We start from the raw sequence: 17116 nt of genomic DNA on the forward strand, positions 1-17116 counted from the left end.
CCACTTTCGCCACTCTTATTTAACATTGTACTGGAAGTCTTAGCCACAGCAATCAGAAATGAAGAAAAAATAAAAGGGATCCAAATTGGAAAGGAGGAAGTGAAACTGTCATTATTTGCAGATGACATGATATTATACATAGAAAACCCTAAAGACTCCATCAAAAATCTACTAGACTTAATAAATGAATCTGGCAAAGTAGCAGGATACAAAATTAACGTCAAGATATTGACGGCATTCTTGTACACCAATGATGAACTCACAGAAAGAGAAACTGAAAAAACAATCCCATTTACCATCGCGCCAAAAAAATTACGATACCTAGGAATAAACTTAACCAAAGAAGTAAAGGACCTATTTGCAGAAAACTACAGGTCATTGAAAAAAGAAATAGAGGAAGATATAAAAAAGTGGAAGCACATACCCTGTTCATGGGTTGGAAGAATTAACATCATTAAAATGTCCATACTACCCAAAGCAATCTATAGATTCAATGCAATCCCCATCAAAATACCAACGACATATTTCATAGAACTAGAACAAATACTTCAAAAGTTCATATGGAACCAAAAAAGACCCCGAATAGCCACAGCAATCTTGAAAAAAAAGAACAAAGTAGGTAGGATCACAATACCAGATATCAGGTTATACTACAACGCGACTGTAAACAAAACAGCCTGGTACTGGCACAAGGACAGGCATATAGACCAGTGGAACAGAACTGAAAACCCAGAAATGGACCCAAGGCAATATGCTCAATTAATATTTGACAAAGGTGGCAAGAGCATACAGTGGAGTAAAGACAGCCTCTTTAATAAATGGTGTTGGGAAAATTGGACAGCTACATGCAAAAAAATGAAACTAGACCATCAACTTACACCATACACAAAAATAAACTCAAAATGGATAAAAGACTTAAATGTGACCCCACTTTATGTGAATCCATAAAATTTCTAGAAGAAAATGTAGGCAACAAAATTTTGGACATCATACGGAGCAGAATTTTCACTGATACATCACCTAAGGCAACAGAAATAAAGGAGAAAATGAACACATGGGACTACATTAAACTAAAAAGCTTCTGCACAGTAAAAGAAACAATCATCAAAATGGAACAGCAACCCACTGTATGGGAGAATATCATTGCCAATGATGTATCAGATAAGGGGTTAATTTCCAATATATATAGAGTGCTCCTACAACTCAACAAAAGGAAGACAAAGAACCCAATTAAAAAATGGGCAGAGGAGGTGAATAAACACCTCTCCAAACAGGACATACAAATGGCCAAAAGACATATGAAGAAATGCTCAACATCACTAATCATCAGAGAGATGCAAATTAAAACAACAATGAGGTATCACCTCACACCTGTCAGAATGGCCACCATCAACAAATCATCAAACAACAAGTGTTGGCGAGGGTGTGGAGAAAAGGGACTCTAATACACTGCTGGTGGGAATGCAGACTGGTGCAGCCGCTATGGAAAACAATATGGTGCTACCTCAAAAAATTAAAAATTGAACTTCCATTTGACCCAGTGATCCCATTGCTGGGAATATACCCTAAGAAGCCTGAAACAACAATCAGGAAGAATATATGTACCCCCATGTTCATAGCAGTACTATTTACAATAGCTAAGATCTGGAAACAGCCCAAGTGTCCACCAGTAGACAAATGGATAAAAAAGCAGTGGTACATATACACAATGGAGTACTATGCAGCGGTAAGAAAGAAAGATCTCTTATCCTTTGAGATGACATGGAGGGACCTGGAAAGTATTATCCTAAGTGAAAGAAGCCAAGCAGAAAAAGACAAATACCACATGATCTCACTTATATACGGAATATAATGAACATAACAGTCTGAGGAATACAGTAGACCCAGAAACATGGAAGTAGGGCACAGACTGACATCCCTCAGAAGAGGGGGTGGGGGGAGGGTGGGGGGTGGGAAGAGATAAACCACAGAACTTATATGCATGTATGCATGACCAATGGACATGGACAACTAAGCCGGGGACAGGGCGGAGGTGGGGTCCGGTGGGGGGTGTCAATGGGGTAAAAAGGTGAAATATCTATAACAAATAAATAAATAAAAAATTCATAAAAAAAATAATTAAAAAAAAACAAAGAAATTGTTGGCATTCTTATACACTAATGATGAACTCACAGAAAGAGAAATTAAGAAAACAATCCCATTTACCATTGCGGGAAAATAATTAATATACCTAGGAATAGACTTAATCAAAGAAATAAAGGACCTATTCGCAGAAAACTACAGGTCATTGAAAAAAGAAATAGAGGAATATATAAAAAAGTGGAAGCACATACCCTGTTCATGGATTGTAAGAATTACCATCATTAAAATGTACATACTACCCAAAGCAATCTATAGATTCAATGGAATCCCCATCAAATACCAACGGCATACTTCACAGAATTATAACAAGTACTTCCAAAGTTCATATGGAACCAAAAAAGACCTTGAATAGCCACAGCAATCTTGAAAAAGTAGAACAAAGTTGGAGGGATCACATTACTAGATTTCAGGTTATACTACAAAGCCAGTGTAATCAAAACAGCCTGGTACTGGCACAAGAACAGGCATATAGACCAATGGAACAGAACAGAGAACCCAGAAGTGGACCCAAGGCAATATGCTCAATTAATATTTGACAAAGGTGGCAGAGCATACAGTGGAGTAAGGACAGCCTCTTTAATAAATGGTGTTGGGAAAATTGGACAGCTACATGTGGAAAAATGAAATAGACCATCAAGAATACACAAGAATAAACCCTACACAAGAATAAACTCAAAATGGATAAAAGACTTAAATGTGACTCATGAATCCATAAAAATCCTAGAAGAGACTGTAGGCAAGAAAATTTCAGACATCATACGCAGCAGAATTTTCACTGATACATCACCTAAGGCAATAGAAACAAAGGAGAAAATGAACACATGGGACTACATCAAACTCAAAAGCTTCTGCACAGCGAAAGATACAATCATCAAAATGGAAAGGCAACCCACTGTATGGGAGAGCATCACTGCTAATGATATATCAGATAAGGGGTTAATTTCCAATATATATATAGAGTACTCATACAACTCAGCAAAAGGAAGACAAAGAACCCAATTAAAAAATGGGCAGAGGAACTAAACAGACACCTCTCCAAACAGGACATACAAATGGATGAGACATATGAAGAAATGCTCAGTATCACTAATCATTAGAGAGATGCAAATTAAATCAACAATGAGGTATCACCTGACACCTGTGAGAATGGCCGCCATCAACAAATCTTCAAAGAATAAGTGTTGGAGAAAAGGGAACTCTAGTACACTGTTGGTGGGAATGTAGAGTGGTGCAGCCAGTATGGAAAACAATATGGTGTTACCTCAAAAAATTAAAAATTGAACTTCCATTTGACCCAGTGATCCCACTTCTAGGAATATACCCTTAGAAGCCTAAAACACCAATCAGAAAGAATACATGTACCTCCATGTTCATAGCAGCAGTATTTACAATAGCTAAGATCTGGAAACAACCGAAGTTCAGTAGATGAATGGATATAAAAGCTGTGGTACATATACACAATGGAGTACTATGCAGCTGTAAGAAAGAAAGATCTCTTATCCTTTGAGATGACATGGAGAGAACAGGAAAGTATTATCCACAGTGAAACAAGCCAAGCAGAGAAAGACAAGTATCATATGATCTCACTTATTTGTGGAATATAATGAACATAACAGTCTGAGGAACGGGGTAGTCCCAGAGAAGTGGAAGTGGGGTACAGAATGACAATCCCCAGAAATGGGGGTGAGGGGGAGAGATAAACCACAGAACTTATATGCATGTATGCATAAACAATGGACATGGACAACAATGGTGCGGACAGTGTGGGGAAGGAGGGGGAGAGGGGAATCAGTGGGGTAAAAGGAGAAACACCTGTAACAAAAATAAATTTATTTAAAAAATAAATAGAATACATAAAAAATAGTCAATATCAATTAATGTTTTAAAACTCTAGAGAATTAATGTAAAATGTTTATATAACCAGGAGTTAATACTACGCACTTTATTTATTTTTGTCCTTGATCTAATGTTTATTTTTCATTAATTTTTTTTATTACAGATGTCACTCCTTTTTCCCCCTTTGACACCCTCCTCCCCACCTCCACCCACCTTCACTGTACTGTTGTCTGTGTCCATCAATAGTGTGCACTTTAAACATCTTATATACAAGCATCCTTCTTTAATATTTTAGTTATATTAACTTAAGTATAACCTTTCATGTCAGCTACACGGAATTAGATAAGCACACAACTCTTGGTCAGCTATAGAATGTAGGCAACTTTCACATGAAGTACAGAGCCAAAGACAACCTTTAGCATATTAATTATAGTGCTTCAACAGATTTTTTGGAAAAGGAAGTCTTCTAGTAGTCCTGAACTAGTAGTAACATTTGATTAATCAGCTCAAGGAATTCTGACAAACTAAAAATTGTCAATAAATTCTCCAATTACAAATACAAACTAACACAATTTTTGTAATTTTTTTTTATCCTCACCTGAGAACATTTTTCCAGTTTTTGTTCAGATAGAGTGGGAGGGAGACAGAGGAACAGAGAGAGAGAGAGACATCGACATGAAAGGGACACATCAAGTAGTTGCTACCCGCACAACCCAACCAGGGCCAGGAACAAACTGCAACCAAGGTACGTGCCCTTAGCGGGAACCAAACCCGAGTCTCTGTGGACCACAGGCCTACGCTCTAACTGCTGAGCCAAACCGGCCAGAGCTGTAATTTTTTTCTCTTTCATGATTTCATTAATAATTTGCATAATCTATGGAACATTTTAATAACTGGTTCAAGTAATTCAGTTATACATTATTCCAATTAAGTAAGATAAGAGTAAACCATGGGTAAAGCAAATATCATTTTTATTTTACTGTATGATTTATTTTTGTTTCTGATATTCTAAATATTCACTCCAAATGAAATAATAAGCCATACTGTGAAGACTTGAGGAATTAGAAAGTTTTAAAACAATCATATTCATGAACTATCTAAATTTCATTTCTTGGACTCTATCCTAGAAACTGATCAAAATATGGAAAGTTACTTATGCATATAATTGTTCATTGTGTTGTTATTTATAGTAACAGAAAACTAGCAATAAATATCCTAAGACCAGAAAATAGTTATAAATCACTGTACATATCCAGTATTATATAGCCATTAAAATTACATTTATTTCAATTTTTAGTATCATGATACTGCCTACAATGCAGTTGAATGTGAAAAAGCAAACAGAAAAGTAAATGCTAGTTCAATTCGAACATGATAAACATGATAAAACTATATGTATGAAGTAAAGACAAAGCAAAGATTAACTGTAGTTAGTTCTGAATAATGTAATTATGGGTAATTTTGTTTTTTAACAATGAGCATATACATTTTTTATACATATAACTTTTTTTTTCTTTATTGATATTAAAGAGAGGAATGGGGAGAGAGAAACATCAATATGAGAGAGAAACCAATTGGTTGCCTCCTGTACCCCCAGGGATCAAACCCACAACCTGGACATGTGCCCTGACAGGGAATCAAACCGACAATTTTTTGATATATAAGACCACACTCCAACCAACTGAGCCACACTGGCCAGGGCTACATACATAACTTTTTTTTTTTTTATCCTCACCGAGGACATTTTTGCATTTATCTTGAGATAGAGTGGGAGGGAGAGAGGAAGGAAGAGAGAGAGAAATATCAATGTGAGAGAGACACATCAACTGGTTGCCACCCACATGACCCCAACCAGGCCGGGGACAAACTGCAACCCAGGTACGTGCCCTTAGTGAGAATCGAACCCGGGACTCTCCGGTACATAGGCTGACGCTCTAACCACTGCACTAAACCGGCCAGGGCCACATATAACTTTTATAATTGGGAGAAAGGAAGAGACAGCAGTTTTCATAATTTATACTAATGTAGGAAAGTGCCTACATTTTCATGCAAATTTTAACAAAGGAGTCTGTATAATCCTATATATATGTGTTTGTATGCCGAGAGGAAAACACCTACATAGTAAAAGACAAGGAATACAACAGAACATCAGGTGATATGTCTAATACAGGTGATCTTTGAGTGACAGTATTGATGTCACTATTTTTTTCTCCAGTCTTCTATATTTTTAAAATTTCCTACAATGATCAGTATCTCCTATATTTTTGTTTCATATAGAGTTAAGTGGATCGTTTTTTTATTTTATCTCCTTGTTTTCTTTCTAGGTCTCAAATTCAGTCAACCATTTTTCTCCAGAGGAAAAAATAATTTGAAAATGACTATAACCTATATGAAAAACCCTAGTAGAATAGAATGAGATTTCCTAAATTAGTCTAAAGTCTTATAAATACTAATATTTAATTTTTGTATACTAGCAAGTAAATGAGCTCACACATCTTTCACTCTTACCTTTTTCAGACTACTAATTAAAGATGAGTTTATAAAGAAGTATGTTTTTGTTTTCTTACAATTCGGAAACTATAACTCACAACAATGTAATAAGATTTAAATAATCGTTTTAGTAATAAATTCACTTTTTAAATAACTACACCACTAAATATTAGATATAGACTTTACAGATGTTGACATTAGTGGATATTAATAAAAGAGAAAAAGCAGGTTACAAAACAGTACAGAGTACGACATCATTTTATCCCAAACTATAAAAAGATATACACAGCCCTGGCAGGTTTGGCTCAGCAGTTAGAGCATTGGCCGGTGGACCGGAGAGTCCCAGGTTTGGTTCCCGCTAAGGGCATGGACCTCGGTTGCAGTTTGTCCCCAGCCCCGGTTGGGGTCGTGTGGGTGGCAAGCAGTCGATGTGTCTCTCTCACATCTATGTTTCTCTCTTTCTCTCTCCCTCCTGCTCTATCTGAAGATGAATGCAAAAATGTCCTCGGGTGAGGATTAAAGAAAAAAGAGATCTACACATATTTACAAAGGAAAATGTTGGGAGATATAAGCACTGTAAGTTAACAGTTATCTCTGGGTGGTGACAGTTGCTATGACTTTAACTTTTCTTTGTACCTACTTCTATTTCCTAATTTTTCTATAAAACACTTACATGCCCTGACTGGTTTGGCTGAGCAGTTAGGGTGTCAGCCATTGGAAAGAAGGGTCTATGGTTCGATTCCAGGGTAAGGGCACATACCTGGGTTGCAGGTTCGATGCCTGGCCCTAGTCAGGGTCATGTAGGAGGCAACAAATTGATGTGTCCCTCTCACCTTGATGTTTCTCTCTGTTCCTCTTCCTCTCTTCCTTCCATTCTATCTAAAAATCAATGGAAAAATATCCTCAGGTGAGGATTAACAAACAAAAATACTTATACTGCCCTGACCGATTTTCTCAGTGGTTAGAGCATTTGCCTGCGGACCAAAGAGTCTTGGGTTCGATTCCAGTCAAGGGGATATACCTCAGTGCAGTTTGGTCCCTGACCCTGGTCCAGGTTGTTTGGGAGGCAACCAATCAATGTCATTGTCTCTCTCTCTCTCTCCCCGTCCCACTCTATCTGAAGATAAATGGGGAAAAAAAATCCTTGGGTGAGGATTAAAAAAATTAATAACATAATTTAATTAAAAGAGTTAAAGTAACTCTACACGACATTTGTAATTTAGAGCATCAAAAAAACCCAAATTTTGCCCTGGCCGGTTTGGCTCAGCGGTTAGAGCCTCGGCCTGTGGTCCTGAGAGACCTGGGTTCGGTTCCCGCTAAGGGCATGTACCTCGGTTGCGGTTTGTCCCCGGCCCTGGTCGGTTGTGTGGGTGGCAGCCACTCGATGTATCCCTTTCACATCGATGTTTCTCTCTCTCTCTCTCTGTTCCTCTCACTCCCTCCCACTCTACCTGAACAAAAGAATTGGGAAAATGTCCTCGGGTGAGGATTAAAAAAAAACAACCCAAATTTTATATACTTCATGTGATCTAAGACTTTAAAAAATTTTCTTTCTGTATTGATTTTAGAGAGAAACAGGGAGAGTGAAAGAGAGCGAGAAACATCGATGAGAGAGAACATCAATTGGCTGCCTCTTGCATGACCCCCACTGGAGATTTGGCCCACAACGTGGACATGTACCCTGACTGGGAATCAAACTAGTGACCTCTTGTCAACACTCAACCACTGAGTGGCTCAACCACTGAGCCATACTGGCCAGGCATGATCTAAGACTTTTAAACTCACACGTTTAGATAGCTAGTGCTGACGAATACAGTATATGATTGATCCTAATTTATTTCCATAACCTTTCTAATGATTTTCTCTTCTGCTGCTATTATTATTACTGATAGAAGTTAGTGACGTCTTCAGTGATAGCACTTTTCTAAGCTTTTAATCAGCTTGATTTTTTTTTTTTTTTGCATTTATCTTCAGATAGAGCAGGAGGGAGAGAGGGAAGATGAAAAAGAGAGAAACATCGATGCGTCTCTCACATTGAGTGGTCACCACCCACAGGACCCCAACCAGGGACAAACTGCAACTGAGGTACGTGCCCTTAGCAGGAACTGAAACCAGGGCTCTCTGGTCCGCGGGCCAACGCTCGAACCGCTGAGCCAAACCAGCCAGAGCTCAGCTTACTTACTTTAAAGCATAATAAGGCAGAACCTTCAAATCCAAACTTTCATGAACCAGCTGCTTAACAAAGACGAATGTAAAAACAAGTAGTGCCCCAACTGGTTTGGCTCAGCGGTTCAAGAGTCCAGGGTTTGGTTCTCGCTATGGGCACATACCTCAGTTGCAGTTTGTCCCCAATTCCAGTTAGGGTCATGAGGGTGGCAACCAGTCAATGTGTCTCTTTCACATCGATGTTTCTCTCTCTCTCTTCCTCCCTCTCTATCTGAAGATAAATGCAAAAAATGTCCTTGGGTGAGGATAAATAATAAAATAAAATAAAAAACAAGTAGATTTTTTATTACCTCAGTATCATAGGCTGGATTGTAGTCATTATAACCAGAATAAAGATCGTCTTCATCTGTCTCCGGGGCCAGGTGTACATTCTGCATCATTTTTACCTAGGAAATATCAGCAGTGTAAATATGCACTTGGGATAAGATATAATTCTTAATTGAAATAAAGTATAACTATTGAATGACCTTTCTGGTCAAATTTACCTCTACACATGGAGCTTAAAATTTTCATGTCAAATTCTCAAAACTAGATGCCAAAATGTTCACTTGTTGCCCTCGTTTCATATTCATTCCTAACCTACTCCATGAAAGGGCAGTGACAAGCACTAGAGAGGGATATAGTTCATCATCCTTCAAGGACCTTAGTATCAAGGGCAGAAAAAAAGGTAATAGTTAATGACAGTGCCAGGCAGAAACCACTGCACACCTACCAAAACAGCTAATAACAGAGATCAACAACACAAAAGGTCAACAAGGATATAGAACAACTGGAATACTCGGTGTTGGTGGGAGTGTAAAATGGTACAATTTTGGAAAAAAGTCTGGCAGTTTCATAAAATTAACATTTATCTCTTGTGACCCAGCAACTTCATTCCGAAGTATTTACCCAAGAGAAATAAAAATGTATCTACAAAGAAATTTGTATAATAATGTTCACAGGAGCTTTACTGATAAAAGTTCAAAATTAGAAATAGACCAGGTACCCATCAATACAATGGATAAGCGAAATGTGGTATCATATGGAGTGAAAAACTATTCAGCAGTAAAAAAAAAATGCACTGGGATTACATAAACAGCTATATGGACATTCTCCAACTTCAGATCAAATACAGATTGCAGTTTCCCCCACACCAGAGTTTCTGGTTCAGTAAGACCTGGGTGGGAGTCATCCCTAGCCCCTTGGTCCCTGAGAATGTCCCGGTTCTCAATGCTGCTGACACCTCGGGTCTGAGGACCACACTTTGCGGACTACTGTGCTAAACAAGGGCTGCCTGATCGTGAGCCCCGTTTAAGTTAGCTTGGCTTACACAAACATCATACAAACAACTTCTGGAACCAGAGCTCCATCCTTTCTGCTGGGTTGCAGACAGATTGAAAGCAGTTTATATCCAGTGAACATACAAACTTGAAAGATGTGGAAGGTCAGGCCGGGAATGGTAAGAGAAGTACTCATGGCTGACAGGTAGGGGTGGTGGAACAAAGCTAACAACGCAGGCTTGCTGGACTCTCCAACCTATTTCAAAAGCAGTGAATGCACCTCACAAGCCTTGCGTGCCGAAATGATCTGGGGAGGATGCTCCGTCAGTGTAAATCACATACCAGAAAAACCTTTGTTTGTAATGTGAAGGGCACCTGTTTTTAAGATACTCTGCTGACTCTGCCAGACAGTCTCCTTCCACTACGCCCACTGTGGTTCCTCGTAAAGCTCACAGCCTGGAAATCGACCGTGTAGAAGAGAAAGTGGGAGTACAGGCCTCGAAGGGATTTGGGGACACTGCCCTCCCGTCCCCGGCTGTCTTCGCCTTCAGGAGAGTGAGGACAAACTGCCGTGTGCTTCTACACCTCCCCCATCCCACCGCTGCCGGCGCCACTTTCCGCAGCTTTCCCCGAGACGGACAGTAAAGGGGAGTGTTCACCTCGTCCGCCGGGACCAGCTCTAATCTGGTGCCCACCCTCCTGCTGCAGGCGTGCCTGTGGCTTGGACAGGCGGCCACCCAAGCTCGATGCCACGGGAGTTCGGGGCAGACAGGCGGGAGAGCGACGGAGGGGCGGCTCCGCAGCACAGGTCCCTCGTGGCCCTCACAGCCACCCCCGAGTCCCCGAGGCGCCCCTGGCCCCGGCCTTTCTCCTACCTCGCGGGGTGGAGAGCAGGGAGAACGCGGTGCAGCCCGGGCGACGCGGTGCGGTGGGGAATCCAAGACCCTGCGCAAGGCGGAGCGTGAGGTCGGCTCGTTGCCATACGCGGATCCAAGGAAGCTGCTCCCACAGTGCTCCGCGCCAGGGGCGGTGCCAGAGAGAGGAGAGGGGCGGTGCCGGAGAGGGAAGGGGCGGTGCCGGAGAGAGGGAGGGCGGTGCCGGAGAGGGAAGGGGCGGTGCCGGAGAGGGAAGGGGCGGTGCCGGAGAGAGGAGAGGGGCGGTGCCGGAGAGAGGGAGGGCGGTGCCGGAGAGGGAAGGGGCGGTGCCGGAGAGAGGGAGGGCGGTGCCGGAGAGGGAAGGGGCGGTGCGGAGAGAGGGAAGGGGCGGTGCCGGAGAGGGAAGGGGCGGTGCCGGAGAGAGGAGAGGGGCGGTGCCGGAGAGAGGAGAGGGGCGGTGCCGGAGAAAGGGAGGGCGGTGCCGGAGAAAGGGAGGGCGGTGCCGGAGAGGGAAGGGTCGGTCCCGGAGAGGGAAAGGGCGGTGCCGGAGAGGAGAGGGGCGGTGCCGGAGGGGAGAGGAAGTCGGTGTCGGAGAAGGGGAGGGCGGTGCCGGAGAGGGGAGGGGGAGGCGGTGCCGGAGAAGGGGAGGGGCGGTGCTGGAGGGGAGGGCGGTGCTGGAGAGGGGGAGGGGGAGGCGGTGCCGGGGAAGGGGAGGGCGGTGCTGGGGGGGCGGTGCCGGAGAGGGGAGAGGCGGGGACAGAGAGGAAAGGGACGGGGCCGAAGAGGGGAGGGGCGACCCGCGATTGGTGGGGCACCAGGGGTCCTGCGGGGTGGTCTCTAGTGGGGAAGGAAGGAGACCAAAATCTTGTAAATCCTTATGAAATCAGCCAGAAAACAGAATATTAAAGAATGGCACTGAGTCGCTGTGACCTCTTGGCCACTACTCTAACATGTGAGCCTTTGACTCCCGTTTTCCGTGGCATCACCGACACCCTTTGGTCACCCTATAAAATTACTCTCCATAGACATCTGTCTGTCTGGGAGGCCTCAGTTCCTGTTCCCACGGCCGCCCTGTGCACACCTTCATCAGAGTTCTTCAGATACTCTTCTCCGGTGAGCGCCTTAGAAGGCAAAACTGAAACTTTGTGTCCCAAGCACCTAGAACCAGCTTCAGAGTAAAGCTTAAGAAATGTAAAATGAATGAGAAAGTAAATTCATAATTGTTTAATAAAATTAAAATTTGTTTAAAATTTTAAAGATGAAGGAGGGCAGTCTAAAGACACCAGTAATTAGTGAGTTTTAGACATTAAGTACATAAATCTCCCTTGCTTTTGTTCTGGACTATTGTGATTAATTTAACGTCAAGTGGATTAGTTCATGATACCTAGTTTTCTGTCAAACACCAGTCTAGATGTTGATTTAAAGATATATTTTTTTAGACTTGGTTGATTAGCAGTTAAACCAGTAGACTTTGAGTAAAACAGATTACTCTCCATAGTGTGGGTGGGCCTCACCCAGTTGAAGGACTTCACAGACAAGACTAATGTCCCCTAAGGAAAAAGGAGTGCTGCTTCTAGACTTGAATGGGACCATCATCTCTTCCCTGTCTCCCCAATCTGCCCTGTTTATTTTGGACTCGGCAGCCCCCACAATTACATGATTGCATGAGACAGTTCCTTAAAATAAATCTTTCACTTTCGATAGATAGATAGATAGATAGATAGGATAGATAGATGATAGATAGATCTCCTCTTGGTTCTGTAGGAGAACCCTGGCTAATACAACTATTTTTTCAAGGCTGTTTGCACAGGGACAGGTTTTGGAAGGTTGAGGTAGTTGTCTCCGTCCATTGAAGAAGGCAGGTTTGTGGCTGTTCAGTATATTAAAGATCACCTCCCTCTGGGCCAAAGGCTGGGCACTTAGTCTTGCCATCCATTATGAAAGGTTGAGGTTTTCTAAGTTTATGGTTCCTCCTCTGTGACACAAACCCATTGCATGTGCAGCAGCCCTGTGACTCGGGAAGTAGGGAGACCAGAAGGGAATATGATATTCTCACTGCTGACTGTGCTATGAATTATAACATTTTTGTCGCTGACGCAGTACTTTCTACCATTGTTCATGAAATTGTGTTAGCTTGGAAATAGGGTAAAATCATGCACAGTTCTTGACAATATCTATCTACAGTGATGAGCTCAACACAGATGTTCACTAGATATTTGTTGGATTAATTAGTGAACACTGCAGAGTCCTTCACATCACTGAACTTCAATATATAAAAACAATTTTCATTATCTCTGTAGGTTTCCAGGCTATAAATTTCTAGCTCCCTCAAAAAAAAATTTTTTTAAATTGTAAACAAGTCTAAGTTCCTTTAAGCTTGGTTACTCTTTAAGTGTGATACAGTTCCTTGCCCAAAAAAGGGTGAGGACCTGAGAATATATTTTATGAGAGAGAGAGAGAGAGAGAGAGAGAGAGAGACAGAAACATTGATGCGAGAGAGAAACATCAATCGGTTGCCTGCTGTATAGGGCCCAACCTGGGATCAAACCCACAACCTTTTAGTGTACTTGTCGACTCTCCAGTCAGTTGAGCCAGGGCTCCTTCATTTTAAATATCGTAAGGCAGCTGCTGTTTATGGAGCACACCCTATATTGCCAGCCAAAATGTTAGGGCCACATAGCTGGTATTATTAAGACATAAGCTCCACAAGGAAAAGAGAGTTTTGTCTTTTTCATTCTAGGCTATTTCCCTAGTGCCTCGAAAACTGCCTGAAACTAAGCGGTTCCCAATAATTATTTATTGAATAAAATGTCAGGGCCTGTAATTGATCACATAAAGAGGTGGTGGTGAATGGGAAGCAAGAAAGAAGCATGAACTCCCAGTTTGGCATAAACTGGTGCCATTTATTAACATGGAGAACACAGAGAAGCAAATTTGGGAGAGAAGATATGTTTAGTTTCGGACAGCCATAAAACAGGCAAACAGAGAGAGGTGTTGAGTAGGCAATTGCATAGAAAAAATGTAAAGCTGAGAAGTGATTCCATCTATGGCCAGACATTTGGGATTCACTGCCTCCCAAAATCGATGGCCTCAAAGCCTAGGCTGAGTGAGCTTGCTGCAGGGCCACAGGATGTAGGTAAAGGCACAAGAAAAGGGAGCCCAGAACTGAGCCTTAGGAAGCCAGGGGGCTTTGGGTAGGGTGGACCAGAGCATGGCTGCTGACCCGAGTGCCTTGTGCTCTGGGTGGTGACCAAGGAAAACAGAGTTGTGAGAGGGAGTGGATGTAGACGTGACAGCCTCTGGGAGGATTTGGGCACATGGTTCTAACAGAATTCTGTTATAGCCTGAAAGAAGGGCTCAGTGGCTCTGGCAAGAGATGCAATATCCCCTCTGTTTACAGTCAGCTATAGATGGCAGCTGCAGGTTATCTACAGGGCCTGGCTTCCAGGGGCAAGTGAGCACCTGCTTTGTGGACATTTATTCAGGGGTGGAGGATGGGCACATTTAGTCTGCTTTTCTACACTGGGGCTTAGAGTCAGTATTCTTGAAGTTCTCAGTTGTCTCTCGTGCAGAGTAATTCCATCCAGCCTGCCACCTCTCTGTCCTCCTTTGAATCTGTTTTTGTCCTGCGTCATTCTTGCCACTTTAAATCAAATTCTAAAATGCCACAATCATGCTCCTAACCTTATTACTGCCAAAGGTTCTTAATGTATACACCACAGAAGAGCCTAATAATTGAGTTTATTTGTGTAAATGTCTAGAATTACCCACATGTTTATCATAACTCTTCAATCTTCTTTTTAATTTTTCATATCAAATGATAGTTTTTCAGTAAAAAGCATGCCTCAGTTAACTGAGGATTTCTAATCATTGTGTTGAGTTTACCACTTTTTAGGTATAAGTGAAATTTCAGTTTCTATTCCTGTCAGTTTTGCCATGAATTTGCAGGCATTCACACAACCCACACACAAAGCTGTCCCCTGTTGACCTCACCTGCCTTTCTAACCATATTTTCTTGTCAAGGAAAAATAAGACCCTGGGAACAAAGATAAAGTACTGAGCAAAGGATCTAAGCAAAAGTACTAAGCAGGGATCTTGATCCAGGTCAGGGATGAGATGCTGGGACCTGGGTCTCTGTCAGGAAAGAAGAATCTCTGAGTTCCAGAGCTGTTGGGGCCAGTGGGTTGCTGGGTGTTGTGTGTTTTGTCTGAAGGCAGTCTGTACCATGGGAGTGACATGCTTATTTCAAGATAATGGTGCCTCAGTTGTCCTTGCTGCCGCCTTCCTCTCGGGATACCATCGTGGTCATCATTATCACCATCACTGTAAGCCTCTGGAGACAGGGCCATGCCTCGTTTTTCTTCACCTCCCATAGATGTATAGAATACATCTTTTTCTTGTCTTTGCTTTTTCAACTATAAAGAGAAAACTGGATTTTTTTTTTTAAACTCAAATAAAAAATGTTACTTGTGAGGGAATTGCAGTCAGCTTCAATAAGATTTTTGGATCTGCACATTCTTTTATCCAACTCATAAAGCTTGCTTATCTGAGTACAAATTGCACTTAATAATTCAAGTTCAATTCTGTTGAGTGTAATAGTTAGCAATACAGTCGTCCCTCTTCACTTCGTGCTTTGACTTTCAAGGCTTCACTCTGTTGCGGTTTTTCCCCATATAGTATAATATGGTATAGTATTGGGAAAAAACCACGATTGAGTGAAGCAGCAAAAGTCCAAGCGCGAAGTGTGAGGGACAACTTAGAGTAAATAAAGAATCCTACTTTTTGGAAATTCATTTTTCATGGTAGAATCTGGACTAATTAACCGCGATAAACGAGGTCCCACTGTAGCCATAACAGTGATTACTAGTTATTATATAATGCCTGGCCGGTGTGGCTCAGTGGTTGAGCATCGACCCATGTACCAACAGGTCGTTGGTTCGATTCCTGGTCAGGGCACCTGCCCAGGTTGTGGGCCCAATCCCCAGTGGGGGTCATGCGGGAGGCAGCCAATAGACATTCTCTCTCATCAATGTTTCTATATCTCTCCCTCTCCCTTCCTCTCTCTCTAAAATCAATAAAGAAAAAAATTATTTTTAATTATTGTATAATAATATATAAGAATATAATTATATGTAATTATATAGAATAGTTATATAATTATATAACATGATTAATATTATATAATCCTTGTGATAACCAATTTAACTTAATAAATAAAGCATATTTAGGCTTAGTACAAATTACATTTACTAATTCAACTTTTCTCTCCAAGTTCATCTTTGTCTTACCAAGTTTACAAATCAAGGGACCTTCTTCATGGAAGTATAGAGTTGTGTCCTCTATGCAAAAGATGACAGTAAACAGACTATGACTTCATCCCACAAGCAAAAGTACTATTTTTAAGCTTAATTTGAAAAGACACTATCAAGGAAAGGCAGCGATAATACAATATTGATTTTCAGTCTACTACCTGCTTTCTGCCGAGTTTGGGGGTGGCTGTACTTCTCAGATGCGCTTAGAGGTTGGTCCCACTGTGCCAGGAAATGACTAATGTTTTTGAAGCATCCATTCCACTGGAATATGTTTTAGGAGAAAATTTTAGGTAATTTACATTGGTAAATAACTTCAAATATTATTTCATATGAACGTATTTTATATGGATAAAGTGGAATGTAAATTACTACACATTCTTGAGAAAACACTCTAAACTCCAAGGCAATGTTGTTTGCAGGAGTCAGGAGTCAGGTGACTGGGGGAGGGAAGTACGTTCACCCTCCTTTGCCGTTGGGGTTTTAGGTGGAAAAAAATGAGAAACAGTGGCCATGGAAAGCTGACCTTCTTAAGAGTCCAGCGTTTGGGGTTTGTCTCCAGGACTGCCATCGTGTGTCTGTGGGCAAGTCTCTTCCTTCTCTAGGACTGTGTCTTGTCACCTGTGAATAAGAAGGTTCGGCCTGGGCCCCTTCTAGCTCTACCTGCTTCTGAGGCTTCAGTCTTTCCCAGCTTCTCGTGTGTCAGGACAGCTCTCCCCAGCTCCTCATGGCTGGCCAATTCCACTGGGGTTCACATGAAAGGGATTTGAACTATTGTTAAGGGAATATCCTGAGTATGAATGTATATCTTAGTTCAGGTTCCAAAGGAAGATTCCCCTTTCCACACATCTCTCACTTTAAAAACCAGCAGAGTGCCCTAGATTTAAGGTAATAAATCTGTATTCAGGTGGAAGGAGGTGGCTGATTGAAACTGGGGAGTGGGGCAGAGGAAAGAAAGGAAAGTGGAAGGACACTAATA

The 17116-nt window shown here is 41.7% G+C and overlaps 1 protein-coding gene across 2 annotated transcripts in view; it reads right to left on the bottom strand.

The window, feature by feature from the left end:
* IFT88 (intraflagellar transport 88) overlaps window positions 1-10891 on the bottom strand; it is a 145619-nt gene extending 134728 nt beyond the window's left edge. For both annotated transcript variants that reach the window (XM_036250934.1, XM_036250936.1), the window contains exons 1-2: window positions 10829-10891; window positions 8985-9080 (exon numbers count right to left, since the gene is read on the bottom strand). In XM_036250934.1, coding sequence (XP_036106827.1) covers window positions 8985-9074 — 90 coding nt within the window. In that variant the 5' untranslated portion in view covers window positions 9075-9080; window positions 10829-10891. The remainder of the gene's footprint in view (window positions 1-8984; window positions 9081-10828) is intronic.
* Between the last annotated feature and the right edge of the window lie 6225 nt (window positions 10892-17116).

This window comes from Molossus molossus, unplaced genomic scaffold (genome assembly GCF_014108415.1).
Source record: "Molossus molossus isolate mMolMol1 unplaced genomic scaffold, mMolMol1.p scaffold_m16_p_10, whole genome shotgun sequence".
NCBI lineage: Eukaryota > Metazoa > Chordata > Mammalia > Chiroptera > Molossidae > Molossus > Molossus molossus.